Source organism: Mobula hypostoma, chromosome 8, assembly GCF_963921235.1.
Source record: "Mobula hypostoma chromosome 8, sMobHyp1.1, whole genome shotgun sequence".
In the NCBI taxonomy this organism is placed as follows: Eukaryota; Metazoa; Chordata; class Chondrichthyes; order Myliobatiformes; family Myliobatidae; genus Mobula; species Mobula hypostoma.
Window position 1 is genome coordinate 127,698,556 of NC_086104.1, and position 27,818 is coordinate 127,726,373.

The 27,818-nt window shown below is 45.5% G+C and overlaps 1 protein-coding gene across 1 annotated transcript in view; it reads left to right on the forward strand.

The window, feature by feature from the left end:
- The window catches only part of ikbkb (inhibitor of nuclear factor kappa B kinase subunit beta), a 154,057-nt gene that overhangs the window by 55,953 nt on the left and 70,286 nt on the right, over nt 1-27,818 (forward strand). The window contains exon 2 of the mRNA XM_063056763.1: nt 13,764-13,879. Coding sequence (XP_062912833.1) covers nt 13,775-13,879 — 105 coding nt within the window. The 5' untranslated portion in view covers nt 13,764-13,774. The remainder of the gene's footprint in view (nt 1-13,763; nt 13,880-27,818) is intronic.

Below are 27,818 nucleotides of genomic sequence, written 5' to 3' on the forward strand. Positions count from 1 at the left end.
GTAGTGTCAACTGTTAATTCCCCTGCATAGATGCTGCCTGACTTGCTGAGTTGCACCAGCATTGTGTGTGGATGTGTGTGTGTATGTGTGTGAGAGATGTTTTATTAAGCGTCATGCTTTCTTGGTACAAAGTTGAATTTATATTTATTTACTGTATCCGGTGCTCTTGATATGACCTCCTCTACGTTGATCAGACTTGATGTAGATTGGGGGACTGTTTTGTTAAGCACCTTCATTCCATTCACAAAATGCAGGGTTTCCCGGTGGCCAACCGCTTTAATTCCAATCTTCATTCCCAATCCAACATGCCAGTCCACGGCCTCCTCCACTGCCCCGATGAGGCCACTCTCGGCTGGAGGACAAACACCTCATATTCCACCTGGGCAGGCTGCGACCTGATGGCATGAACATTGATGCTTTTAAGGAGTTTATACATTATCTCTGTGACCACGTGGGCTCCACTGGCCGCTCCAGTTTCCTCCCGCATTCCCAAGATGTACGAGTTAGTCGGTTAATTGGTCACAGGGGTGTGATTGGTGGCAAGGTTTCATTGGGCCAAGAAAGTCCTGTTACTGTAAATAAAATAACCATACACACATATACGGCTAAACAAAGCAGCATTCCTCTGGAGACGGGTGAAAAACACAGTTCATACCATCACTCACGGCACATTTAGTCGCAAAAATTATTACCCCAAGTTCCTGAGTGACATGCTCTGAAAATTGATGGTGCATGGCGTGTAAATTCATTAATCGACTTGAATGAAAAAAATATTGTATTTCTTTGCATTTCTTTAATTGCAAGAAAAAGAACCTGAAGTTAGTATATAAGGTAATAAGACATAGGAGAAAAATTAGGCTATTCGCCCCGTTGAGTCTGCTCTGCCATCCAATCGTGGCTGATTTATTTTCCCTCTTGACCCCGTTCTCCTGCCTTCTCCCTGTAACATTGCTAATCAACAACCTATCAACCTGCACCTTAAATATACCCAATGAATTGGCCTCCATAGCTGTGTGTGGCAACGAATTCCATCCTCTGGCTAAAGAATTCCCCCTCCTCTCTGTTGTAAAGAGCCGTCCTTTTATTCTGAGGTTGTGCCCTCTGGTCCTAGACTTCCGCTTGACACCTTGATGTACGGTGGTTACATAAAGAAATTAGACTTTTTGAGTGAACCATCTTGCAACTTAAGACAATGTAAGGCTTGAGAGATGGTGGCGGTTATCACAGGCAAACGTGTGTGGAATATTTTTAGGGGACAACAAGGGTGGCCTTCCTCATCACAATTCTGAGACTGTGTTGCTTGTTGATACAAATGACACATTTCATTGGATCTTTCAATGTACATGTGACAAATAATGCTAACTTTAGTCTTTAAGGTGATATTCCGTAAGGGCACAATTTTAAGGTGATTGGAGAAAATTTTAAGATCCAATGATACGAATTAGTCATTGCAACTGGGGTCATGAGGTCAAGGAAAAGTACAGCACAGGAACAGACCTTTCAGCCCATCTGGTCCATGCTGAACCATTTATACTACCTAGTCCCATTGACCTGCATTCCCAGATCCCCCTGTTCTACCACACTCCTCAGTGCCCTGCTGCTTATTGTGTAAGACCAACCCTGGTTGGTCCTACCGGAGTGCAGCACCTCACACTTAGCTGCATTAAATTCCATCTGCCATTTTTCTGCCCATTTTTCCAGCTGGTCTAGATCCAACTGCAAGCCATGATAGTCTTCCTCACTGTCGACTACACCCCCCAATCTTGGTGTCATCCGCAAATTTACTGATCCAGTTAACCACATTATTGTCCAGATTTTTGATATAGATGACAAACAACAACGGACCCAGCGTCAATCCCTGCGGCACTCCACTCGTCACAGACCTCCAGTCAGAGGCAACCATCTACTACCACTCTCGGGCTTATCTTGCAAAGCTAATATCTAATCCAATTTACTACCTCATATTGAATGCCGAGCAACTGAAACTTCTTGACCCAACTTCCCATGTGGGGCCTTGTCAAATGCCTTGCTAAAGTCCATGTAGACAACATCCACTGCCTTGCCTTCATCCTCTGTCCTGGTACCTTACTCAAAAGAACCTGCTCGAATTGTTTAGACATGACCTACCATGCACAAAGCCTAATCAGTCCCTGTCTATCAAAATACTCATATATCCACTCCCTTAGAACACCTCGCAATTAATTTCCCACTACTGATGTCAGGCTCACCGCTCTACAATTGCGTGATTTATTTTTAGAGCTTGTCTTAAACAGTGGATAAACATTGACTATCCTTCAATCCTCTGGTACCTCACCTGTCGCTAAGGATGATTGAAATATCTCTGCTAGGGCCTCTGCAATGTCTGCACTTGCCTTCAACGTGGTCCGAGGGAACACTTTCTCAGGCTCTGGGGTTTTGTCCACCCTAATTTGCCTCAAGAGATGCAAAAAAAAATTAAGATCTACCCCATCTCTTTCAGTTCCATTCATAGATTACCATTCTGATCTTCCAGAGGACTAATTTTGTTCCTTGTAATCCTTTTGCTTTTAACACATCTGTAGAATCCCTTAGGATTCTCCTTCACCTCGTCTGCTTGAGCAACCTCACACCGCCTTCTAGCCTTCCTGATTTTTTTTTCTTAAGTATGCACCTCCTTTTTTTTCTTAACCAGGACCTCAGTATATCTTGACTACCAAGGTGCTCTAAACCTGATATCCTCGTCTTCTGACAGGCGCATATAAACTTTGTTCTCTCAAAATTTCACTTTTTGAAGCCTCCCCACTCGCCAGGGACTCCTTTGCCAGAAAACAGCCTGTCCCAATCCACACTTGCAAGATCCTTTCTGATACCATCAAAATTAGCCTTTCTGCAATTTAGAGTCTCAACCCAAGCACCAGACCTATACTTTTCCATAATTATCTTGAAACTAGTGGCATTATGATCACTAGATGCGAAGTGTTCCCATACACAAGCTTCTGTCACCTGCCCTACCTCATTCCCTGATAGCAGATCAAGTATTGCACACTGTCTCGTTAGGACTTTCATGTAATGATTCAGGAAACTTTCCTGAACACATTTGACAAACTCTGTCCCATCTAGTACTTTTACAGTATGTGAGTCCCAGTCAATATGTGGAAAGTTAAATTCATCTACTATAATAAACTTGTGTTTCTTGCAACAGTCTGCAATCTCTCTATAAATTTGTTTTCTAAATTCCACGGACTGTTAGGTGGTCTATAATATAGCCCCACTAACATGGACATACCTTTCTTGTATCTCAGTTCCATCCATAACAGCTCACTAGCATTGCCACCACTTTCCCTTAATCCACTCTGCCCCTCACCCCCAACGCTCTATCACATTTAAAACAACAGAACTCTGGAATATTGAGCTGCCAGTCCTGCCCCTCCTGCACCCGAGTCTCTAATGGCTACAGTATCATAATTCCACGTGTTCCATCCATGCCCTGAGCTCACTTACCTTTCCTACGATACTTCCTGCATTGAAATATATACAACTCAGAACATTTGTCCTCTGTGACTTTCACCTGCTAGGTCATTACCCCTCTACCCCCCCAGCAGTATGCAAAATGTTGAGGGGGATGGTCACAGGGGTATTCTGCACTAGCTGTCAGAGGTAGGCTTTTTACCCAGAGCGTTCGTCCATCGTTGACGTCGATGAGGACCTCGACACCATAATGATGGTGTCGAGACCAGCACGTGATTTGGATTTAAGTGAGGGAGAGTTGCACAGCGTCAGCCTCACTCTCTCTTCCCAATTCCCATCTGGATCTAGTGGCAAGACAGAGTCGAGACAGCTGGAGATGGGACTAGGCACAGTGGATGACCAGGGCATCTTCTGTGTCTTGTCCTGCTCTACACGTTCCACGACGCTTGCAGAGACCGCCTTCTTGACCGTTGGACCTTCCATTACCCAGAGTATGGAATGCGCTATCGGGGTGGTAGGAAAGTCAGATACATCCAGGACGTTTAAGAAGCTCTTAGATAAGCACATGGATGAAAGAAAAATGGAGGGCTATGTGGGAAAGAAAGGTTTACATTGATATTTGAGTAGGTTAAAAGGTAGGTACAACATTTTGGGTTGAAGGGGCTGTATGGCACTGTTCTGTTCGATGTTCAGTAGATGAGAAATATAAGGGGGTCCAAGTGTGGCTAATAAAAAGACAGATCAGCTTTATTTGTCATAGGCACATGAAAACATACAGTGAAATGCATTGTTTACGTCAATAACCAACACAGTTCAAGGATGTGGGGGCGGCCCACAAGTGCTGTCATGATTCCAGCGCCAACATAGCATGCCCACAACTCACTAACCCTAATGGTAACGTGGGAGGGAACTGGAGCATCAGAAGAAACCCACACGATCGCGGGGAGAGCGTACAAACTCCTTACAGACAGCGACGGGAAGAGAACCCTGATCAAGGCTGGCTGGTGCTTATAAAGTGATTGTGCTAATCGCTACAAGGGAGATGTTGGAATGAAGGTGATGGAGATACTCTTTACAGCATCAGTGAAGAGAGGAGTGGAGTTGGACTTCCAGGCCTCTCGTCATACTTGCAGGAAATTAGGGGCAGAGTGAGTGGGGAGGAGAGAAGGGGAGGGATGGCCTAGAAAGCAGGAGACGAAAATGGAAGAGGCTGTGGAGAAGGGTATTGGACATGGAGTGGTGCTTTGTAGGGACATTGAGGATTGCTTTAAGGGGCATTTGAAGGGTGAGGGATGACATCAACTGGAGAAAGACTTATTTGCATATTGAGTAGGTATTGAGAAATGTTGCACTGATTTCTTCAGGCAGCTGTATTAACAGATGTCTACGCTTATAGTAAATCTGAGCTAGGGAACATTACAGTGATAGTTGCTAAACTGTTGCATGTGGGATCTCCCAAACCAGATTAACCATTCCCATTCATCGCCATCCCTGGGAGATTATTCCCAAATTTCCAAGAGTCACCATGAAAAAAGCCTTCTAAGTTGGGGGAAAAAAAAGTGCAGAAAAGATTCACAAGTATGCTGCCAGGACTGGAGGGCTTTAGTTGTAGGGAGAGGGTGGCTCGACCGGAGAGGACGGCATGGCAGCGTGGGTTTGAGTGCAATCACTTTACACAGCCAGCTATAAGATCGCAGGGCTCACCGCAATCTGTAAGGGGTTTGCACGTTCTCCCCGTGACTGTGTGGGTTTCATCGGGGTGCTCCGGTTTCCTCGCACAGTCCAAAGACGTATCGGTTAGGGCTGTTGAGTTGCGGGTATGCTATGTTAGTGCTGTAAGCACGGCAACACTTGTGGGCTGCCCCCAGCGCAATCCTGGCTGATTTGATTTGACGCAAACAAGGCGTTTCACTGTCTGTTTTGACGTGCGTGTGACAAATAAAACTAATCTTTATCCTTTTCCCTTCCCCAGACTATAGAGGCTGACAGATTGCCTAGAGTCTTATAAAACCATGAATGGCATAGCTAAGGCGAAGATTAAAGGCGGAAAGATTTATAGAGGACCTGAAGGACAGCTTTTTTCACGCAGCAGGTGATGGGTATGTGGAACAAGCTGTCAGCGGAAACAGTAAACATTTATAGAGGACCTGAGGGACAACTTATTTCATGCAGCAGGTGATGAGTATGTGGAACAGGCTGTCAGAGGAAACAGCAGAGGTGGGTACAGCTGCAGGGGTTTTTAAGGTTTAGGGGAATTTGGACTAGCTCAGGTAGATATCTTAGTTGGCATGGACACGTTGGGCTAATGGGCCTGTTTCCATGTTGAATAACTCTGTTACCACCTCAGGCAGAGGCCTGTTGATAACTGTTTCCTCTTGTGCTCCTGCACTGTTTCTGAGTTGCTTGGTTACCGAGGACAGGGGAGGGCCTGCCGGCTTCTTGCTCACCGGCCACCGACAAGGGAAGGCCAGCAATGAGCTGTGCCACAATGAGCGGAAGTTGGGTCCCATGAGAGCACCGCACAGAAAGGGAGCACTGTGTAAGTGTGAGCTTTCCATGAGGCAGAGCAGGATGTTCTCAGCAGAGCTCTGAGGTGCGGTCTGCGCTGGTGCCAGATTAGCTTCATTAGTCAGTGTCCGGCTGTTTCCTGAACAAAGCAGAAGCGGGAAGGCAGACAAGTGGCAGGGCATCTGTAGTGGGCTTGGGCTTTGCACTGCATAGGGGAAGCGTGTTGACGCGGAGACACGCCAGCTGCGTCCTAAGTGTTGGAGTGGTACTGACCATTTCCTCATGGTGAAGTCAAGGTCGCAAAGTGCAGGAGGAACTTGGCTGGTCAGGGGCATCAATGGCTGGGAGCAGACAGTCAACGATTAGGGCCAAGGCCCTCCTTCAGGTTTCAGCCCAAAACGATCACCTTTTATTCCCCTCCACAGAGGCTGCAAGACCTGCTGAGTTCCTCCAGTGTGTTACTCTGGATTTTCAGCATCTGCAGAATCTCTGTGTGTTTAGAATTCAAGGTCAGCTCTGTTAAGATATTTCAATTTTATATAACGATGCAGCGCAGATTCACACTGCACCCCTCCCCAGCAACCCCAGACAAACCCGATTAAACCTAATCTAATCACAATATGGTTTACAATGACCAGTTCACCTACCCGGTACAACTTTTGGACTGTGGGAGGAAACTGAAGGACCCAGGGGAAAACCCATGCATTTCACGAAGAGGAGGTACAGAGACTCCGAACAGAATGACACTGGGATTGAGCTCCAAACTCCAGAATGCCCCGAGCTTTAATAGCATCGCGCTAACTGCTAGGCCATCATTATGCCGGTCTTGTTAAAGGGAAAGGCATAGTTGAGGGGCCGAGTGGCCTCCTCCTGCTTTGTATGTCCACAGGTGGAGAAGTAGAAAACAGGAGTCCAGAACATCTTACTGACATGAGGGACAAAAGCCTGAAGTTTAGTTCAACCAGTTCAAAGTAAATTCAATATCAAACTACATATTCACTCACTGGCCTCTTTGTTATGTACCTCTTGTACCAAATAAAGTGGCCACTGAGTATGTTTGTAGTTTTGTGCTGCTGTATCCCATCCACTTCAAGGTCTTAACGTGTTGTGCAATCAGAGATGTTCTTCTGTATACCACAGTTGTAACAGCTGGTTATTGGAGTTACTGTCGCCTTCCTGTCAGCTTGAACCAGTCTGGCCGTTCTCCTCTGACCTCTCTCATAATCAAGGCGTTTTCGCCATCAGAACTGCCACTCACTGGATGTTTGTTTTTTGTTTCTCGCACCATTCTCTGACTGTTATGCGTGGGAATCCGGAGAGATTATCACTATCTGAGAAGCTCAAACCACCCTGACAATAATTTCACGGTCAAAGTCACTTGTGTCACATTTCTTCCACATTCTGATGGTCTGAACAGCTGAACCTCTGTCTGCATGCTTTTATGCATTGAGTTGCTGCCACATGATTGACTGATTAGATGTTTGTATTAAAGAGCAGTTGTACAGACGTACCTAATAAAGTGGCCTCTGATGGAATATGTTAACATATACTACCTTGAGATTTATTTTCTTGCTGGGATTTACAGGAAAATAAAGAAATGCAATAGAAAGGATTGACAAACAGCCAACGTGCAAAAGAAAGTGATAAAAAATAATTACTGAGAACATAAGTAGAGTCCTTGAAAGTGAGTCCATAGGATGTGGAATCAGTTCAGAGTGAGGTGAGTGAAGTTATCCACACCGGTTCAGGAGACTGATGGTTGTAGGGTAACAACTGGTGGTGTGAGTCCTGAGGCTGCTGGTGGTAACAGTGAGAAGAGAGCAATGCCTAGATAGTGGAGCTTGTTGATGCTGCTTTCTACCTCCTTTACAAGTACTACCCTTCAACCAGTTGGTTCCTGAGGCACCCTGCACAACCCTGAACATTACCTCAGTACTGCGACACAGTGGCCACCTTGCACTACAATGGACTATCTCTTCTTGCGCCATTTTTGCATATTGGTTGCCCGTCTTATCCAAAAATGACAAGGGACCTGTGTGGGAGAGTTTTTTTTTAAAGTGGAAAAGCTGTGGTAGTGGGGGCAGTTCGATTCCTTCAACCTCAGAAGTCTGGGTCCCCTGGTACAAATGGTCCTCCCAATTGGTGTCTTCCTTGGTTATGGTGGATGACCATGACTTCACCTGGGTCTTGCCCTGCCCTTTGCTCTCCACTAAGTGGTGTAGAATCGCCTCCCTGGTTGACAGATCGCACTGTTGGTCTCATCCACCTAGTCCGCTGGGGCTGACTTCAAATGTCCCTCTCTCACCAGGATATGAGGCCTGCTGGCTACCCCCAGCTGATTTAGACTACCTGTGGAAGTGGTGCACCAAGGTGTGGCCTCTGTCGCATGCAGACAGTTGCTTGCGACCACAAGGAGAGCTGAGTGTATGGTGGGGCCCAAAGATAAGTGAGCTGCCCTAGGAAGGACATGACAGGCCCCTTCACCAGAGGTGCTGTCCCTCCCTGGACACCCCTTGTGTAATTCTATATAATATATGCTTTACTATATATAATATATTCTAGATAGACATATCAGAATGGGAATGGGATGTGGAATTAAAATGTGTGGCCACTGGGAGATCCTGCTTTCTCTGGCGGACAGAGCGTAGGTGTTCAGCAAAACGATCTCCCATCCACGGCCTCCTCTACTGTAAAGATGAAGCCACACTCAGGTTGGAGGAACAACACCTTATATTCCGTCCGGGTAGCCTCCAACCTGATGGCATGAACATTGACTTCTCTAACTTCCGCTAATGCCCCACCTCCGCCTCGTACTCCATCCGTTATTTATTTATATACACCTTTCTCGCTCCTTTTTCTCCCTCTGTCCCTCACTATACCCCTTGCCCATCCTCTGGGTTTTCCCCCCTCCCCCCTTTTCCTTCTCCCTGGGCCTCCTGTCCCATGATCCTCTCATATCCCTTTTGCCAATCACCTGTCCAGCTCTTGGCTCCATCCCTCCCCCTCCTGTCTTCTCCTATCATTTTGGATCTCCCCCTCCCCCTCCCACTTTCAAATCTCTTACTAGTTCTTTCTTCAATTAGTCCTGACGAAGGGTCTCAGCCCGAAACATCAACTGTACCTCTTCTCAGAGATGCTGCCTGGCCTGCTGCGTTCACCAGCAATTTTGATGTGTGTTGCGTGAATTTCCAGCATCTGCAGAATTCCGCGTGTTTGCGTTTTCACTGATGTACTTGGCCTGAAACGTCGACTGCACTTTTTTCCATAGATGCTGCCTGGCCTGCTGAGTTCCTCCAGTACTTTGTCTGTGGTTGTGAAATTCTGTTGTTTTGTGGCAGCAGCACAGTGCAATATATAAGATTATTATAAATTACAATAAGAAATATTTTTACAAAATATAGTGCAAAAAGAGAACAAAATATTGAGTTAGTGTTCATGGGATGTTCAGAAATCTTGGGGCAGACGGGAAGAAACTGCTGAGGCTGAAGATGGATCTGAAAGCCTAGATTCAAAGTAAATTTATTATCAATGTATACATATACCATATACAACCCTGAGATTCATTTTTCTGTGGGCATACTCAGTAAATCCAATAACCATAATAAAATCAGTGAAAGACCACCGCACCAATGGGGTGTACAGCCAGTGTTCAAAAGACTGTGCAAATACAAAAAAGAAAGGAATAATAAATAAACAAACAAACAAACAAACAAGCAAGCAATGCATACCGAGAATATGAGATGAAGAGTCATTAAAAGTGAGTCCATAGGATCTGGGAACAGTTCAGCGATGGGGTGAGCGAAGTTATCGCCACTGGTTCAAGAGTCTGATGGTTGAGGGGTAGTAACTATTCCTGAACCTGGTGGTGTGAGTCCTGAGGCTCCTGTATCTTTTTCCTGATGGCAGCAGTGAGAAGAGAGCATGACCTGGGTGGTGGGGGTCCCCGATGATGGATTCTGCTTTCCTGTGCCAAGTCTCTGTGAAGGTGTGCTCAATGGTGCAGAGGGCTTTACCTGTGATGAACTGGGCCATATCCACTACTTTTTGTAGGATTTTCCATTCAAGAACATTGGTGTTTCCAGACCAGGCTCTGATGCGACCAGTCAATATACTCTCCATCACACATCTGTAGAAGTTTGTCAAAGTTTTAAATGCCATGCTGAATCTTCGAAAGCTCCTAAGGAAGTAGATAGGCAGCTGTGCCTCCTTTGCAATTGCACTTAATTTTCTGGGCCCAGGACAGGTCCTGTGAAATGACAACACTGAGGAATTTAAAGTTGCTGACCCTCTCCACCTCTGAGCCCCCAATGAGGACTGGCTCATGAACCTCTGATTATTGCCAATAATCAGCTCCTTGGTCTTACTGACTTTGAGTAAGAGGTTCTAATCATAAACACAAGTCTACAGATGCTGGAAATCCAAAGCAACACACACACAAAATGCCGGAGGAACTCAGCAGGCCAGGCAGCTTCTATGGAAATGATTAATCAGTCAACGTTTTGGGCCGAGATTCTTCTTCAGGACTGAAAAGGAAGGGGGAGGGGAAGAAGGCTCAGCTCGAAGATGATGGGTGAAGCCAGGTGTGTGGGAAAGGTAAAGGGCTAGGGAAGAAGGAATCTGATAGGAGAGGAGAGTGGACCATTGGAGAAAGGGAAAGAGGAGGGGACCCAGCGGGAAGTGATAGGTAGCTGAGAAAAGGAAAAGGAATAGAAGAAGAAGGGAGGAAAAAACTTTTTACTGGAAGGAGGAATCAGGTTATAGGCTACCCAGATGGAATAAAATATGTTGCTCCTCCAGGCTGAGTGTGGCCTCATCTTGGCACAAGAGGAGGCCTTGGACTGACATTTTGGAATGGGGATCAGATCTGACCACCAGGAAGTTCCACTTTTGGCAGATGGAGCGGAGGTGCTCGACAAAGAGGTCCCCCAATTTACGACGGGTCTTACCAGTGTAGAGGAGGCTGCATCAGGAGACAACACAATAGACAACCCCAGTAGATTCGCAGGTGATGTGAACCAGAGCGGGGGTGTCCCAAGAAGCAGAGGAGTGTTGAAGATTGGTGAAGGGGTCATCAGTGCGGAATGTGGCACTCTTGCCAAAGAAGTGGGTTCAGAGGTGGAGGTGACGGAAGAAGAGTTTGACGTCATGGCGGGTGCTGAACTCACTGAAGTGTGGGAGAAGGGGGGCAAAGTTAAGACCCTTGATGAGGACTGAATATTCTGTCACAGAGAGGGAATGGTGAAGACACGGCCAGAATTAGAGCTGGGGTCGGGGGTTGGAGGGGAGTTCATGGTGACAGATGAGAGAGAAGGATTGGGGCGTAAAGGGTTGGGGGGGGGAGGAAGATGGAGACTCCAAGGAGCCAAGAGGTGGCGGTGGAGTCTGAGAGACATGGAGTTGGAGAGTGCTGATGGAAGAAGAGGAGCCTGGAGGTGCTGGCCAGTTAAAATCCAGGCTGGAGCCAAAGCTAGAGGCTGCACAATTTGCAGTCTAAAGGCATCCAGGGTTGTGGGAACTGACGTTAGCAGCAGAGGAATCTGGGCTCTGCATCTATAAGAGGTGGTCGTTGTGGAACCACTCAGCCAAATTTTTAAAATTTTTAATCTGCCTCCTATATGCTGATTTGATTCAGCCTGTGACAGTGGTGGTGTCAGCAAACTTGAATATGACATTGGGGCTGTGCTTAGCCACACAGTCACAGCCTTGTGGTGCACCTGTGCTGATGGAGATGGCGGAGGAAATGCTGTTGCTAATCCCGTCTTGACTGGAGACACAGTGGACTTGTAGAGTTAAGGAAGGCAAATGCAGTGTTAGAATTCATTTTGAAAGGAGTAGAATATAAAAGCAAGGATGTGATGCTGAGGCTTTGTAAGACTTTGGTCAGATAGTACTTGGAGTATTGTGAATAATTTTGGGCCCCTTATCTAGGAAAGGATGTGCTGGTATTGGAGAGTGTCAGAGAATGATCCCGGGAATAAAAGGTTTTATATATGAGGAGTGTTTGAAGTCTCTAGTCCTGCACTCGCTGGGGTTTAGAAGAATGAGGGGAGGGGGGTTCTCATTGAAAGCAAATGAATGTTGAAAGGTAGTGACGTGGAGAGGACGTTTCCTGTTGTGGGAGAGTCCAGGGTCTGAGGGCTCAACCTCGTAGTCGAGGGATGTCCCGTTAGAACAGATGAGGAGGAAATGCTTTAGCCAGAATCTGTAGAATTTACTGTCGCAGACGGCTGAGGAGGCCAAGTCATTTGGTACATTTAAAGCAGATGCTGGTAAGTTCTTGATTTGTCAGGGTGTCCAAGGTTACGGAAAGAAGGAACGAGAATAGGTTTGAGAGGGATAATAAATCAGCCATGATGAAATGCTGGAGCAGATTCGATGGGCAGAATGCTCTAATTCTGCTCATATGTCAACAGTGGCAAAGACGTTTTTGTTCCTCATGTCTTTTTCCACAAGCCTCTTTCTCCAGATTGCCCCCTTCTCCCCCTCCCCGAGCACCTGGTTCTGTCTGCCCAACATCCCCGCTTCGCCTGGCTCCACCTCTGTCAAGTCAGCTGAGATTATCGCCCTGTGCCAGGTGCAGATACAGTGAAAACCCTGCTGGTAGCAACAATGCAGGTGTATACTGTAGGGTACCGACAACATGTACTCTATACCAGCTGCCTCCCCTCTGCACTCTCCGTCCCACTGCAGCATCACAACCCAACACATTTACTGTCCCTCTGCTTCCACAGGTGTCGCCTGACCTGCTGAGTTCTAAGACTATGAGGCATAGGGAGCAGAATTGGGCTGTTTGGCACAACGTGCCTGTTTTGCCATTGCTGATGGATCATTTATTTTCTCTCTCAATCTCATTACCCTGCCTTGTCTCTGTAACCTTTGACACCCTGACTAACCAAGAACCAATCAACCTCTGCTTTAAGTGTACCCAACGACTTGCTCCACAACTGGCAGTGGACTCCACAGATTCACCACCCTATGGCTAAAGAAATTCCTCTTCATCATTCTGAGTATGTGCCCTCTGGTCCTAGGAAACATTCTATCCATATCCACTCTACCTAGCCTTTCAATATTCAATGAAATTTCCCCTCTCCCCCCCCCCCATTCTTCTAAACTCCAGTGAGTACTGGCCCAGAACCATCAAATGCTCCTCACTCATTAACCCTTTCATTCCCAGAATCATTCTCATGACCCTACTCTGGACCCTCTTCAATGCCAGTACATCCTTTCTGAGATCAGGGTTCCAGAATTACTCACAAATCCTCCAAATGCAGTGTGACTCATGCCTTACAAAGCCTCTGCATTACGTCCTTGCTTTTGTATTCTCATATGCTCACAATGAATGCTAAGATTGCATTTGCCTTCCTTGCCACTGACTCATCCTGGAAGTTGACCTTTAGGGAATCCTGCATTCCACCTCTGATTTCTGAATTTTCTGCCTGTTTAGAAAATAGTCTAAAGCTTTATTTCTTCTCTACAAAGTGCATGGCCATACACTTCCCTGCACTCCAGCTGCCACTTCTTTACCCATTCTCTCAATCTGCCCAAGTCCTTCTGCAGACTCCTTGCTTTCTCAACGCAACCTGTCCCTCCACTTACCTTCATATCGTCTGCAAACGTGGCCATCAATTCTATCATCAAAGTCATTGATTTGTAATGTGAGTTCTTCCGGCATTTGTTTTTTTTTTGCCTAAGGTCCATTGGCCTCCAAAGTGCAATAGCAGAGGAGTTGGATTGACACAATGCTGGATGACTCTGTGTGTGTGTGTGTTTCAGAGTAACAAGATGTAACTTGCCTCTGTTGCCTCTAGGATGAGCGAAGATGAGTCGACCGCCTTCCTCGCAGAACCTGATGTGCGGAGCGTGGGAGATGAAGGAGCGTCTGGGTACAGGCGGATTTGGGAACATCAACCGATGGAGTAATAAGGTAGATCCAGATCTGTTTTGAGAATTCCAGCCACCCGATCCCCACCCGGTCACTGCCCACTCACCCTTTATTTGTCGCTCTCCATTGTACATCCATCGGAACACAGTTCTCATTGGGTTTCTCACTTCCTTCGACCTTTAGTCATAGTCATAGTCATACTTTATTGATCCCGGGGGAAATTGGTTTTCATTACAGTTGCATCATAAATAATAAATAGTAATAAAACCATAAATAGTTAAATAGTAATATGTAAATTGTGCCAGGAAATAAGTCCAGGACCAGCCTATTGACTCAGGGTGTCTGACCCTCCAAGGGAGGAGTTGTAAAGTTTGATGGCCACAGGCAGGAATGACTTCCTGTGACGCTCTGTGTTGCATCTCGGTGGAATGAGTCTCTGGCTGAATGTACTCCTGTGCCCAACCAGTACACTATGTAGTGGATGGGAGACATTGTCCAAGATGGCATGCAACTTGGACAGCATCCTCTTTTCAGACACTACTGTCAGAGAGTCCAGTTCCATCCCCACAACATCACTGGCCTTACGAATGAGTTTGTTGATTCTGTTGGTGTCTGCTACCCTCTGTCTTATCTACTTCTGTCTTTGGATCCCGATGAGAGGCTGTAAACCCCCATGACGGCAGATGGACGGGTAGTGGGGGTCTCGCTGCTTGCCTGGGTGGAGAATCAGAATCAGGTGCATTATCCCTGAAGACGGAATTTGATAGGAGTGGACAGTGGACCATGGGAGAATGGGAAGGTGGAAGGGCACCGGAGGGAGGCGATGGGCGGGTGAAGAGAGAGAATGGGTGAGTGGGGAGCCAGAATGGCAAACGGAAATAAAGAGAAGGAGAGGGGAGAAATTTGTGACGATGATGAAATGCTCGAGGAAGGTTGGAATCGTGAGCAAGTATGGCCACCCGATACAGAGTATTGTTCCGCAAAGTGGTGAAAAATATTAAGATCAGTCAATACGCCAAGTGCACCTGTTCCTCCTGGGAGAAGGCCAAGATGAAGTGGAGAGCCAATGGTATTTGGCACGAGGCAGCCTGTCACTGTGGAGTCTGCCATTGCCACCTTTGGGAGCTGCTAGATCGTTGGGTATGTCTAATTTCCAGCTATTTATACGTCAGCAACACAGCTAATAAAAAGTTAAAGAAAATAAAGCATTGGGTGGTGGGGGGGGAGAGAAATTACCAAAGCTGGAGAATTCAAAGTTCATATTAATTGTTACCCAGAAAGAATATGAGGTGTTGCTCCTCCAACCTGAGAAAGGCCCATCGTGGCCATAGAAGAGGCCAGGGACTGACATTGCAGAGTGTGCAGGTTGTATTTTCAGTTGCCTGGGTCCTAAGCACTGGAATTCTCAAAATTCATAGTAAATTTATTACCAAAGTCAGTACATGTCAACATATACTACAAACCCATTTCCAGAAAAGTTGGGATACTTTCCAAAATGCAATAAAAACAAAAATCTGTGATATGTTAATTCACGTGAACCTTTATTTAACTGATGAAAGTACAAAGAAAAGATTTTCAATAGTTTTACTGACCAACTTAATTGAATTTTGTAAACATACACAAATTTAGAATTTGGTGGCTGCAACACATTCAACAAAAGTTGGGACAGAGGCATGTTTACCATTGTGTTACATCACCTTTCCTTTTCATAACACTTTTTAATCGTTTTGGAACTGAGGATACTAATTGTAGTAGATTTGCAATTGGGAATTTTGTCCATTCTTGCTTGATATAAGACTTCAGCTGCTCAACAGTCCGTGGTCTCCGTTGTCTGATTGTCCTCTTCATGATGCGCCATACATTTTCAATAGGAGATAGATCCGGACTGGCAGCAGGCCAGTCAAGCACACACACTCTGTGTCTACAAAGCCACGCTGTTGTAGCCCGTGCAGAATGTGGTCTGGCATTGTCCTGCTGAAATAAGCATGGACGTACTGGGAAGAGACGTCACCTTGATGGCAACATATGTCTCTCTAAAATCCTAATATATGCTCAGAGTCAATGGTACCTTCACATACATGCAACTCACCCATGCCGTGGGCACTGATGCACCCCCATACCATCACAGATGCTGGCTCTTGCACCTTTCGCTGATAACAATCTGGATGGTCGTTTCATCTTTGGCACGGAGAACTCGACACTCGTTTTTTCCAAAAACTAGCTGAAATGTGGACTCATCTGACCACAGCACACGGTTCCACAGTCTTTCGGTCCATCTGAGATGAGCTCGGGCCCAGAGAACTCGCCGGCGTTTCTGCATAGAGTTGATGTATGGCTTCCTCCTTGCATAATACAGTTTCAGGTTGCATTTCTAGATGCAGCGACGGACTATGTTGAGTGACAATGGTTTTCCGAAGTACTCCCGAGCCCAGGTGGCTATAATTGTCATAGTAGCATGACGGTTTCTTAGGCAGTGCCGCCTGAGGGCTCGAAGATCACGCGCATTCAACAGTGGTTTCCAATCTTGCCCTTTACGCACTGAGATGTCTCTGAATCCTCTGAATCTTTTCACAATATTATGTACTGTAGATGTTGAAAGACCTAAATTCTCTGCAATCTTGTGTTGAGAAATGTTCCTTTTGAACTAACAATTCTCTCACGAATTTTGGCACAAAGGGGTGAGCCACGACCCATCCTTGCTTGCAAAGACTGAGCCTTTGATGGACGCTACTTGTATACCCAGTCATGATACCTCACCTGCTACCAATTAGCCTGCTTAATGTGGAGTCTTCCAAACCGGTGTTACTTGAATATTCTGTGCACTTTTCAATCTTATTTTAACTCTGTCCCAACTTTTGTTGAGTGTGTTGCAGCCATCAAATTCTAAAGTTGTGTATATTTACAAAATACAATTAAGTTGGTCAGTAAAACTATTGAAAATCTTTTCATTGTACTTTTGTCAGTTAAATAAAGGTTCACGTGAATTAACACATCACAGATTTTTGTTTTTGTTGCATTTTGGAAAATAGCCCAACTTTTCTGGAAATGGGGTTTGTACATGATTCATCTTCTTGCAGAGATTTACAGGAAAATAAAGTGTGAGGACAAACCAAGTTATCAGAAGATTGATGCTGATGAGAGAGATGAGAGAGACAAATGAAGAAACGTTCAAAATGTTAATGAGAGAGGAGAGAGAGATAACGAAACGAGACACCAGTCTGAGTATTGACAGACCGGTTCCTTTGAACCTGAACTGTTTGAAGTTTGATGGACAGGCGATACCCCAGCAGGGGGATGAAAAGAACAGGTTCGCTAAGGCACGACACACACCACGAGATCACAAGATAATGAAACCCTGGAAGAGCGGTGTGCCCCCACAAGTTGGTGTAAGTTTGGAGGTCTGGTTGCGGGACCGACCACAGACACGCAGGGTGAAAAGGTACGATCGGCGGGAACCTGGTGTGTGTGTCCGCCCTTGCCTTGGTGCCGGGTTCACCGCGGAAGAATGGTCGTATCCGGAAAGGAGGGGTCACAGTCGGTGACCACAGAAGACATAAAAGGGTTCGCCTGAAAGCTAACTGTGAAGAACAAAGCTCTGTGTGAATCAGAATTTGCATTCTCTCTCTCTCTCTCTCCAACGGCACAACAGTGATTACTGCGAACTGTACTAAGCTGAACTGAACTCTGCGTCACTTGAGACTGATCATTTTACCCCTAGACTGCGATAGAGCTTGTTTGATTCCTACTACCCTAGTTCTGTGTACATGTGTGTTCTATCATTGCTAACCTGTTGCATTTATATCCTTACGATTAGAGTACTGTGTTACTTATTTCTTTAATAAAAACTTCATTAGTTTCTGTTAACCAGACTCCAACTAAGTGGTCCATTTCTGCTGGTTTAGCAACCCAGTTACGGGGTACGTAACATAAGTGGGGGCTCGTCTGGGATTTTGAATGCTAAATTTGGGACTAGGTAAATTGATTGGGTTAAAATTCGCGAAAGAAAGAAAGGGCAAACAGCAGAAATGGAGATTGAGGAATTTCTAAAGGCGCCAACCTTGGAGGCATTAGAGGATGCCAGGAAATCAGAATTGGCAGCTGTGGCCAAACGGTTGAATCTTTTTAAGGGGAAGTCGACAATGAGGAGAGCGGAGATACATAGAGCTATCATAGAGCACTATGTATCTAAAGGTGTGTTTCCCCAAGGGAAGCTGGAGGTGGTATCTATGGGAAAACCTGGTGCAGAAGCAGTACAGCTGCAGATTGAAAAATTGAGACTCGAGCACGAGTTTCGGGTAAAACAGCTGGACCGAGAAGAGAAGCAGTTAGAACGCGAAGAGAGAATAAAACAGTTGGAGCGAGAAGAGAGGGACAGGCAGTTGGAGCGAGAAGAGAGGGACAGGCAGTTAGAGCGAGAAGAGAGGGAGAAACAGAGGGAAAGGGAATTTGAGCTGGAGAAGTTAAGGATGACGCTAGCGCAGGGGCCCATGCCGAACCAAGGTGAAGGGTTCAGGGCGACCCAGGAGGTTAGGCTGGTTCCCCCATTTGACGGTACCGATGTGGATCGGTACTTTCTCCATTTTGAAAAAGTTGCTGCAAGTCAGAACTGGCTTAGGGATAAGTGGGCTGTTTTGCTTCAGAGCGTACTTAAAGGAAAAGCCCAGCAAGCTTACTTGGCCTTGTCCGCAGAAGATGCCCAGAGGTATGATGTGGTGAAAGAGGCAATACTCAGGATTTATGAGTTGATCCCGGAGGCATACTGGCAGAGGTTCCGGAATGCAAGGAAGCAGTGGGGCCGCACGTATTTAGAGTTTGCCCGTGAGATGCAGATGAATTGTGAGCGTTGGTGGGCCTCGAAAGGGGTCAATGGGGATTATGACAGACTGCTACAGCTAATACTGATTGAGCAGTTTAAAGATTGTGTCCCTGAAGTTTGTGTCTCTGATAAAGTTCAGGAAGGGTGCGAGAGGTTTATCTTGGCTGGATTGGTGTCGGTGAAGGAGGGGTTAAACCCAGTTCCAGTGCGGATCTGGAGAGACACTGGAGCTTGTCAGTCATTGATATTAAAGAGTGTGTTAGACTTTAGTTCAGAGACCCAGACTGGGGAGGTCAGGGTGATAAAAGGCATTGGGAAAGGGACTGAAGCAGTACCTTTGCACCAGATACACCTAAAAAGCGACTTGGTCTCCGGACCGGTCACGATCGGGGTGAGGCCCGAACTACTGATGGAAGACATGAAGGTCTTACTCGGTAATGACCTCTCCGGCGGAGAGGTGTACCCAGCAGTAAGATTGACAAGCCAGCCTGCCAGCATTGAGGCCCCGCCCATGGACTCACAGGTTTATCCTGTTTGTGCAGTGACTCGGCACATGTCCAGAAAGGCTGCCGAAGTAAATTTAGCTGAGACGTTTCTACCAGCCTTGTACCAGGGGGAGGTAGAAAGTGAAAAGAAGGGGCGTAGTGAAACGGACGTTGTGGTAGATTTATCATTAGCAAGGAAGGAATTTGTACAGGCACAGGAACGAGACGAGGAGCTGATGGTTTTGACGGAGACAGCTCTCTCTGAAGCAGAATTAAAAAGGGAGCCAATGGGCTATTATGTGAAGGAGGGAGTACTAAGGAGGAAATGGAGACCAAGTACCGTGCCCGCAGATGAGGAATGGGGGGTGGTGCCAAAAATTTATGGGGATGAGATTCTTAACCTGGCCCACAAGATACCCCTCGGTGGACATTTTGGGGTGAGGAAGACAGTCGATAGAATCATGAAAGAGTTTTACTGGCCACACAGGAGGAAGGATGCTATTGACTATTGTAGACATGAGACACAGTTACAGGCTATTGATATGCTAACAGCTTGCCACGATAGCCGAGCAGACCGAGTCAGTGTTATCACGAAAATTAATGAGGCTAGGGTGCCACCTGATTAGGGGAAAACCCATTTTGAAAAGATAAGTATGGTGCCGACCAGATGGGAGAACTGCATTGTCTTGGCCAGCTTTGCTAATAAGGTCTCTCCCTTAACTCCCGAACAGAGCGAGTCGCTAAGAAAGCTAATTAACTGGCACGCACACGTATGTCCGGATGTCCCGAGGCGATGCAAAGAGCCGGGACATGGTGTTGTTGTCACATCAGGTCAGCCTAGTGAGCAACACCCCTATAGGATGATTAATTCAGTGACAAAAGGGCTAAAGAACGCAGAAGCGTATATTGGCGATTTAGTGGTCTGGAGTGACACGTGGGAGGAGCTGTTTAAAAAGCTGTTTGAAGCCAGCCTGACAGTGAACATCGCAAAAAGTGAATTCGGCCACGCGAAGGTCAATTATATGGGATGTGTGGTAGGATAGGAGCAGCTGGCTCCAATGCAGGCTAAAGTGTGGGCTATCTCTGAAGTCCCCACCCCGACAGACCAGAGAGCCCTGAGAAGGTTCTTGGAGATGATGGGGTACTATCGGAAGTTTTGCAAAAACTTTGCGGATATTACCCTCCCTCTTACTAAGCTCCTGCAAAAGAATGCGAAGTTTGTGCGGGACGACCCTTGTTATCTTTGTCCAGGACGAAAACCACTGAGAAGTTAAACTGATCACAACTCATTAGTGTTTTTGGCCACTATGAAGTTTGCTAAATTGGAGCCTGGTCTTAGAGGATATTAAAATAACACATATAAAGGGAATGGAAAGGTGATTGCTGACTGTCTGTCAAGGTGTTGACAACTTAAAGTTCTCTGTATTAGCCGAATAGCTGATGACCCTGTATATTAGTGTGTATCTAATAATGTATTCATGCCTATAATTTTTACCCCTTTGAAGGATAGGGGTGTAACGACAAACCAAGTTATCAGAAGATTGATGCTGATGAGAGAGATAAGAGAGACAAATGGAGAAACGTTCACAATGTTAATTAGAGAGGAGAGAGAGATAATGAAAAGAGACACCAGTCCAAGTATTGACAGACCGGTTGCTTTGAACCTGAACTGTTTGAAGTTTGATGGACAGGTGATACCCCAGAAGGGGGATGAAAAGAACAGGTTCACTAAGGCACGACACACACCACGAGATCACAAGATAACGAGACCCTGGAAGAGCGGTGTGCCCCCACAAGTTGGTGTAAGTTTGGAGGTTTGGTCGCGGGACCGACCACAGACGCACAGGGTGAAAAGGTACGATCGACGGGAACCTGGTGTGTGTGTCCGCCCTTGCCTGGGTGCCAGGTTCACCGCGGAAGAACGGTCGTATCCAGAACAGAGGGGTCACAGTCGGTGACCACAGAAGACACAAAAGGGTTCGCCCGAAAGCTAACTGCGAAGAACAAAGGTCTGTGTGAATCAGAATTTGCATTCTCTCTCTCTCTCTCTCTCTCTCTCCAACGGCACAACAGCGATTACTGTGAACTGTACTAAGCTGAACTGAACTCTACGTCACTTGAGACTGATCATTTTACCCCTAGACTGCGATAGAGCTTGTTTGATTCCTATTACCCTAGTTCTGTGTACATGTGTGTTCTATCATTGCTAACCTGTTGCATTTATATCCTTACGATTGGGGTACTGTGTTACTTATTTCTTTAATAAAAACTTCATTAGTTTCTGCTAACCAGACTCCAACTAAGTGGTCCATTTCTGCTGGTTTGGCAACCCAGTTACGGGGTACGTAACAAAAGAAATACATTAAAATTTATGAAGAATTATATGCAAAGAATGACAAACAGCTAATGTACAGAAGATAAATTATGCAAATCATAATTAGATATTTATTTATTGAGATAGAGCATAGAGTAGGCCCTTCTGCCACTGATTTAACCCTAGCCTGATCATGGGACAATTTACAATGACTAATTAACCTACCAACCGTTACACTTTTAGTCTGTGGAAGGAAACTGGGACACCTGGAGGAAACCCGCGCGGTGGCAGGGAGAGTGTACAGCAGGCTGAGGGTAGCAGTCACCAACGGAATCAACAAACTCATTCGTAAGGCCAGTGATGTCGTGGAGATGGAACTGGACTCTCTGACGGTGGTGTCTGAAAAGAGGATGCTGTCCAACTTGCATGCCATCTTGGACAATGTCTCCCATCCACTGCATAATGTACTGTTTGGGCACAGGAGTACATTCAGCCAGAGACTCATTCCACCGAGATGCAGCACTGAGCGTCATAGGAAGTCATTCCTGCCTGTGTCCATCAAACTTTACAACTCCTCCTTTGGAGGGTCAGACACCCTGAGCCAATAGGCTGGTCCTGGACTTATTTCCTGGCATAATTTACATATTATTATTTAATTATTTATGGTTTTACATTGCTATATTTATACTCAATTCTTGGTTGGTGCAACTGTAACGAAACCCAATTTCCCTCGGGATCAATAAAGTATGATTATGACTTACAGGCAACAACGGGATTTGAACTGGGGGTCACTGGCACTGTGAAGTGTGCTGACCACCACTCTACCATGAGAACATGAGCTTGGAATCCTTGAAAGTGAGTCTTCTAGGTTGTGCAATCAGTTCAGAGTTGAGTTGAGTGCAGTGGAGTTATCCACACTGGTTCAGGAGCTTGATGGTTGTAGGCTAGTACTGTTCCTGGGTTATGTGGTGTGGGACCTAAGGCTCCTTAAACTTCTCCCTGATGGTAGTAGCCAAGACCGCTCCTATGCTAAAACTCCTCTGCTTGACTCGGAATTCTGTCGTCTGTCATATCTGTGTGGCTCAAGGGTTGAGTTTAGTCTGATTATTAACACCGCTGTGGGTTCTTGGGTGCTTCATATTAAAATAAGACCTTTTCTACAATACTCCAACATCTGAACATTGCACCTGTTTGCAGTGCACATTAAATGGCACTGCTTTCAAAATCATCTTGTTAACTGAATCTAGGATTTCAAAGTAAAATTATTATCGAAGTACAGATTCACTCAGTGACCACTGTATTAAGTACAAGAGACCACTGGGTGTATGCTTGTTCCTTCTGCTACCATAGACCATTCACTTCAGGGTTCAGAGATGCTCCTCTGCATACCAGTGTTGGAGTGCATAATTATTTGAGTTACTGTTGTCTTCCTGTCAGCTTGAACAAGTCTCCCCTGATCTTTCTGATCAACAAGGCGTCTTCACCCACTAAGCTCCTGCTCACTGGATTTCTTTTTTCGGGGGGCCGGCGGTTTGCAACATTTTCTGTAAACCCTAGAGACTGTTCTGCGTGAAAATTCCAGGGGATCAGTTCCTGAGATACTCAAACCTCCCCATCTGGCACCAGCATTTTATGGTCAAAGTCACTCAGATCACATTCCTTCCCCATTCTGATGTTTGGTCTGAACAACAATTGAACCTCTTGATCATGCCTGCATGCTCTTATGCATTGAGTTGCTGCCACATGATTGGCTGATTGGATGTTTACATTAACAAGTACACATGCCTATGTAATAAAGTGGCCACTGGGTGTTTGTCACCAAGAGATTTTTGCAGCTATTCACAGCAGAATACATCACTGATCACTACACCAGATATGCTCAAGCCTTCCCCACAAAGAACAGAAGGCATGGGAGGAGTATTTTGTTCATGGTGGCCTCCCAAGAAGAGTACACAGTGATCAGAAAAGACATTTTGAGAGTCGGCTCATACATGAGTTACTGGGCACGCTTGGAGTCGAGAAGTCAAGGACCACGTCATATCAACCTCGGGGTGATTCCCAGCCTGAAAGGTTCAACTGGACATTGCTAGACATGCTTGGAACCCTGGACGCAAACAGAAAGAACAAGTGGAGCCAGCATGTTGGGCATTTGGTACTTCTGTACACAGAATTAAGCTACTGACTATTAGACATATTATTTAATGTTCTCTGCTTTGGAATCGGTGGTGAAGACTTGCCGCAGAAGATGTAAGTATGTGCCAGACATGAGGTAAGAACTGCAAAAAGTTTGAGCTAGCAGCAGTTTCTGCTGCTAAGCAAAACCAAAGAAATAAGAGGAGATGTGACCAAACTGATGCCTGGAGATAGTTTTAATGAGAAATTTGGGGCTACCAGAGAAGCATGAGTTGACCGATTCCTGCGTGTTTATGCCTTATGTAGTGGAGAGCCAGATGCCAAATTTGTAGTTCTCCATGTGAAGCCAGAAGATGGGGATGGTCCTGTCAAAATTCTCCATCAGAATCACCTTCCACCCCTAGGGCAGGAATATATGTTGACCCAGAGCTTGACATGGAACCTACACTTAGCAGGAGAATTCTTCACAGAAGGAGGAGAACAGAAAGGCAACAAGCTGACAATAGTATGATTTCAGCAGAAAGAAGGAGCTGAAATCATAAACTGAAACCACCGAGCACTGTACAGACTCGGAGGATGATGCAATAGGGGGTGTTGTATTGCTTGATCTTGTGCAAGTTCCCTGAGAATAGATGAAGAGATTTCTGAATCACCCAGCGCTGACGCAGATGTAACAGGGAGGACACCAGTGGACAGACAGATGTGATAACAGACAATGAGGGGAAACTGGGCTCCATAGGATTAGAGATGAAGCCAAGTTCAGTCAGGTGGCCAGGGGACCCAAGTTGTTGGAAGGTATGAGTGATAAACAGGGGGAGGCATCCCAAATATACAGGAACACAGTCACAAAAAGTGTCTGAGGCCAAAGAAGCTGATGATGAACTAAGAAGGTCTCAGGAAACCCCCAGACAGGCTGGCATATGATGCACCAGGGAAACAGTGTGTTGCATTCATCCCAATATGTTTCTGCCATTTACAAATGGATTGGGCGTCCTGAAAACATGAGCTTCATTTGAATACTGTGTTGTTAATAATGGTTTAATAAGTTCCAAAGTCAGGAGGGCGTGACTACTTTTGGTGGGGGGTTGGAGAGTGTAATGCCCTGGGTAAGATTTCTACTGCTATGCTGTGAGGTACTTTAGCAGTTTTCTGTAAAAGGAGTGTGTCCTTCTGGTCAGAGTGTTTTGGTTTCAGCTAAAGATAGGGAGCCATGTTGTCCAACTTAGGAATGGTGCGTCAGCCAATCTGGAGTGGGGTGGCATGGAGCATTCTCTAGAGCTGAACAGGAAGGGTTTTGTGAAGGACAGTAGTCTGGTTTGGGGTCTTTTGGTGGGAGGTCTGGAGGGAAGAGCACCAGGGAAGATCCCATCTGAAAGTTGACCCTGATGCAAGGAGTGCTTCGTGCGGCAGAGGATTCCAAGAAGGGAAGTTCTGTCTGTGGTTGGTGAGGAGAATTCAACTACTCCTAGCTGCTACAGGAATGAGCTCCAACGTTTCTGTGCACAATAAGGCTGATTTAGCTGTAATAGGACCTCTTACCTTTTTCTTTCTCTGTTAACTGTTTGGTAAAGTTTAAAAAATGGGTAAACATACTTTCTTTATAATTTTACGTTGGTGTACGATCTGTGTACGGGCAGTATTTACACAGCATCCGCTCGGATCGAGGTTTCTTTCATTGGAACCACCTGGCGTTCCAGTTTGGCTGAACCCCACATCACACTGACCCTAGACCTGTATTGCTTATGAGGTTCAGCCTTTTCACCGTTGAGTCACGTGCCTGCTAGCAGAGTCAGTAACAAGACAAGTTAGTTGCATGAGAAATAAGGAGGCCAACTTGTGCACATCTATCTTCCAGAGTTAACAATAGAATTAGTGACCTACTTCAGAATCAGGTTTGCTGTCAGTGGCATATAGAGTCATAGAGCACAGAAACTGTCCCTTTGGCCTATCTCGTCCATGGCAAACCCCCTGCACCCCTCCCATCTGTGTACTTTATCCAAATTTCTCTGAAATATTGAAATCGGACCCACATCCACCATTTCCACTCAGCTTGTTTCACACTCATCACCCCGAGTGAAGAAGTTCTCTCTCATGTTCCCCTTAACCATGTCACTTTCAATCCTGACGACAACTACATTGCATTTCTGGCTGCTATTTCCATTGCTTGACTGCTCTTCTAAATGTAAATTGTGCTTCAGTTAGGAGCCATTTTTGAATGCTTCCTTTTAAGATTCCATAAGCTACGTGGTCTCTCAGTGCATCATTAAACCCATTACCGAACTGACAGTGTTCAAACAATCTCTCCAATTCAGCCACATATGCTGAATTGGACTCTCCTTCCTTTTGATTTCACTTATGAAACCTAAAGCATTCTGAAATCACCAATGGTTTTGGTTTTAAATGTTTCTGCATTACTATAACAATATCAGGAAAGCTCATTTCTGATGGTTTAGTTGGAGCAGTTAAACTTGGAAGCAAACTATGTGCCTTTAAACATAAAGCAGTTAGCAAATTTGGCACTCACTTTTTGGTTGTTTCATTTATTTCAAAATACTGTTCTGATAGCTCAGTTTATGTGAGCCAATTATCTGTTGTGTAATCAAACAAGTCAATCTTTTCGATGTAGTCAGCGATTTCTGCTATTTTTAATGATTATTATCAGCTGATACTCACTGATTATGAACCAGTGAATCCTTCAGTTTTCTGACTTTTAAAAAATAAACAACTTGATCATTTCATTCCTTCCAAAGACTGTCGCTGTATGTGCTATGCTGTTTTTTTTTAAAATTCGCCCATTCCTTGCTACGTTTTTTAAAAAAAGTTTGAACCTCTCGCTGCAGGTCAAAAGCCGTCTCAGATTCGTTTTAAAAATACCTTGTTGCCAGTGTTCTGTTTTGTAACTTCAAATCATTAAACCAATTCAAGAAAAGACACGGGAGTCCTAAAATATGGGTGTAATTTAGAGTACACTTTAAGCGAGGTGTGCACCTATCACGTAGTAGCATGATGTCTTACGTAGTTAACATATTTTACATCTAACCCATAATTAATTATTTAAACAAGCAAGAATGTTTAATCAAACAATAGAAACAAGATTACTCAAACATTACTGAAATATTAAATACACAACACATTGCTGTACACTTTGCTCACGCATGACTGCACGGCCAAATACCCAAGTTATCACATTGTCACATTTGCGCAGATCACAGTGAGTAATCACATTGTTCCTGTACTCGATACTTTGGTCTATGAAGGCCAATGTGCCAAAAGCTCTCTTTACAATCCTATCAACCTGTGACACCACTTTCAAGGAATTATGGATCTATATACCCAGATCGCTCTGTTCCATCCTACCTTACTAAGGATACTTGGTAGTGTGGAGGAGCAGAGGGATCTGGGGGTACATGTCCACAGATCCCTGAAAGTTGCCTCACAGGTGGATAGGGTAGTTAAGAAAGCTTATGGGGTGTTAGCTTTCATAAGTTGAGGGATAGAGTTTAAGAGTCGTGATGTAATGATGCAGCTCTCTAAAACACTAGTTAGAACACTTGGAGTACTGTGTCCAGTTCTGGTCACCTCACTATAGGAAGGATGTGGAAGCATTGGAAAGGGTACAGAGGAGATTTACCAGGATGCTGCCTGGTTTAGAGAGCATGCATTATGATCAGAGATTAAGGGAGCTAGGGCTTTACTCTTTGGAGAGAGGGAGGATGAGAGGAGTCATGATAGAGGTATACAAGATATTAAGAGGAATAGATAGAGTGGATAGCCAACGCCTCTTCCCCAGGGCACCACTGCTCAATACAAGAGGACATGGCTTTAAGGTAAGGAGTGGGGAGTTCAAGGGGAATATTAGAGGAAGGTTTTTTACTCAGAGAGTGGTTGGTGCGTGGAATGCACTGCCTGAGTCAGTGGTGGAGGCAGATACACTAGTGAAGTTTAAGAGACTACTAGACAGGTATGTGGAGGAATCTAAGTTGGGGGCTTATGTGGGAGGCAGGGTTTGAGGGTCGGCACAACATTGTGGGCCGAAGGGCCTGCACTGTGCTGTACTATTCTATCTATATCTATATAATTCTTCCGTGGCCTATTGTTCACTGTCTAAGTCTTACCCTGGCATTACCTCACACCTCGCACTTTTCTGCATTAACTTCCACCTGCCATTTTTCCACCCATTTTTCCAGCTGGCCCAGACCCTGCTGCAAGCTTTCATAGTCTTTCTTGCTATCG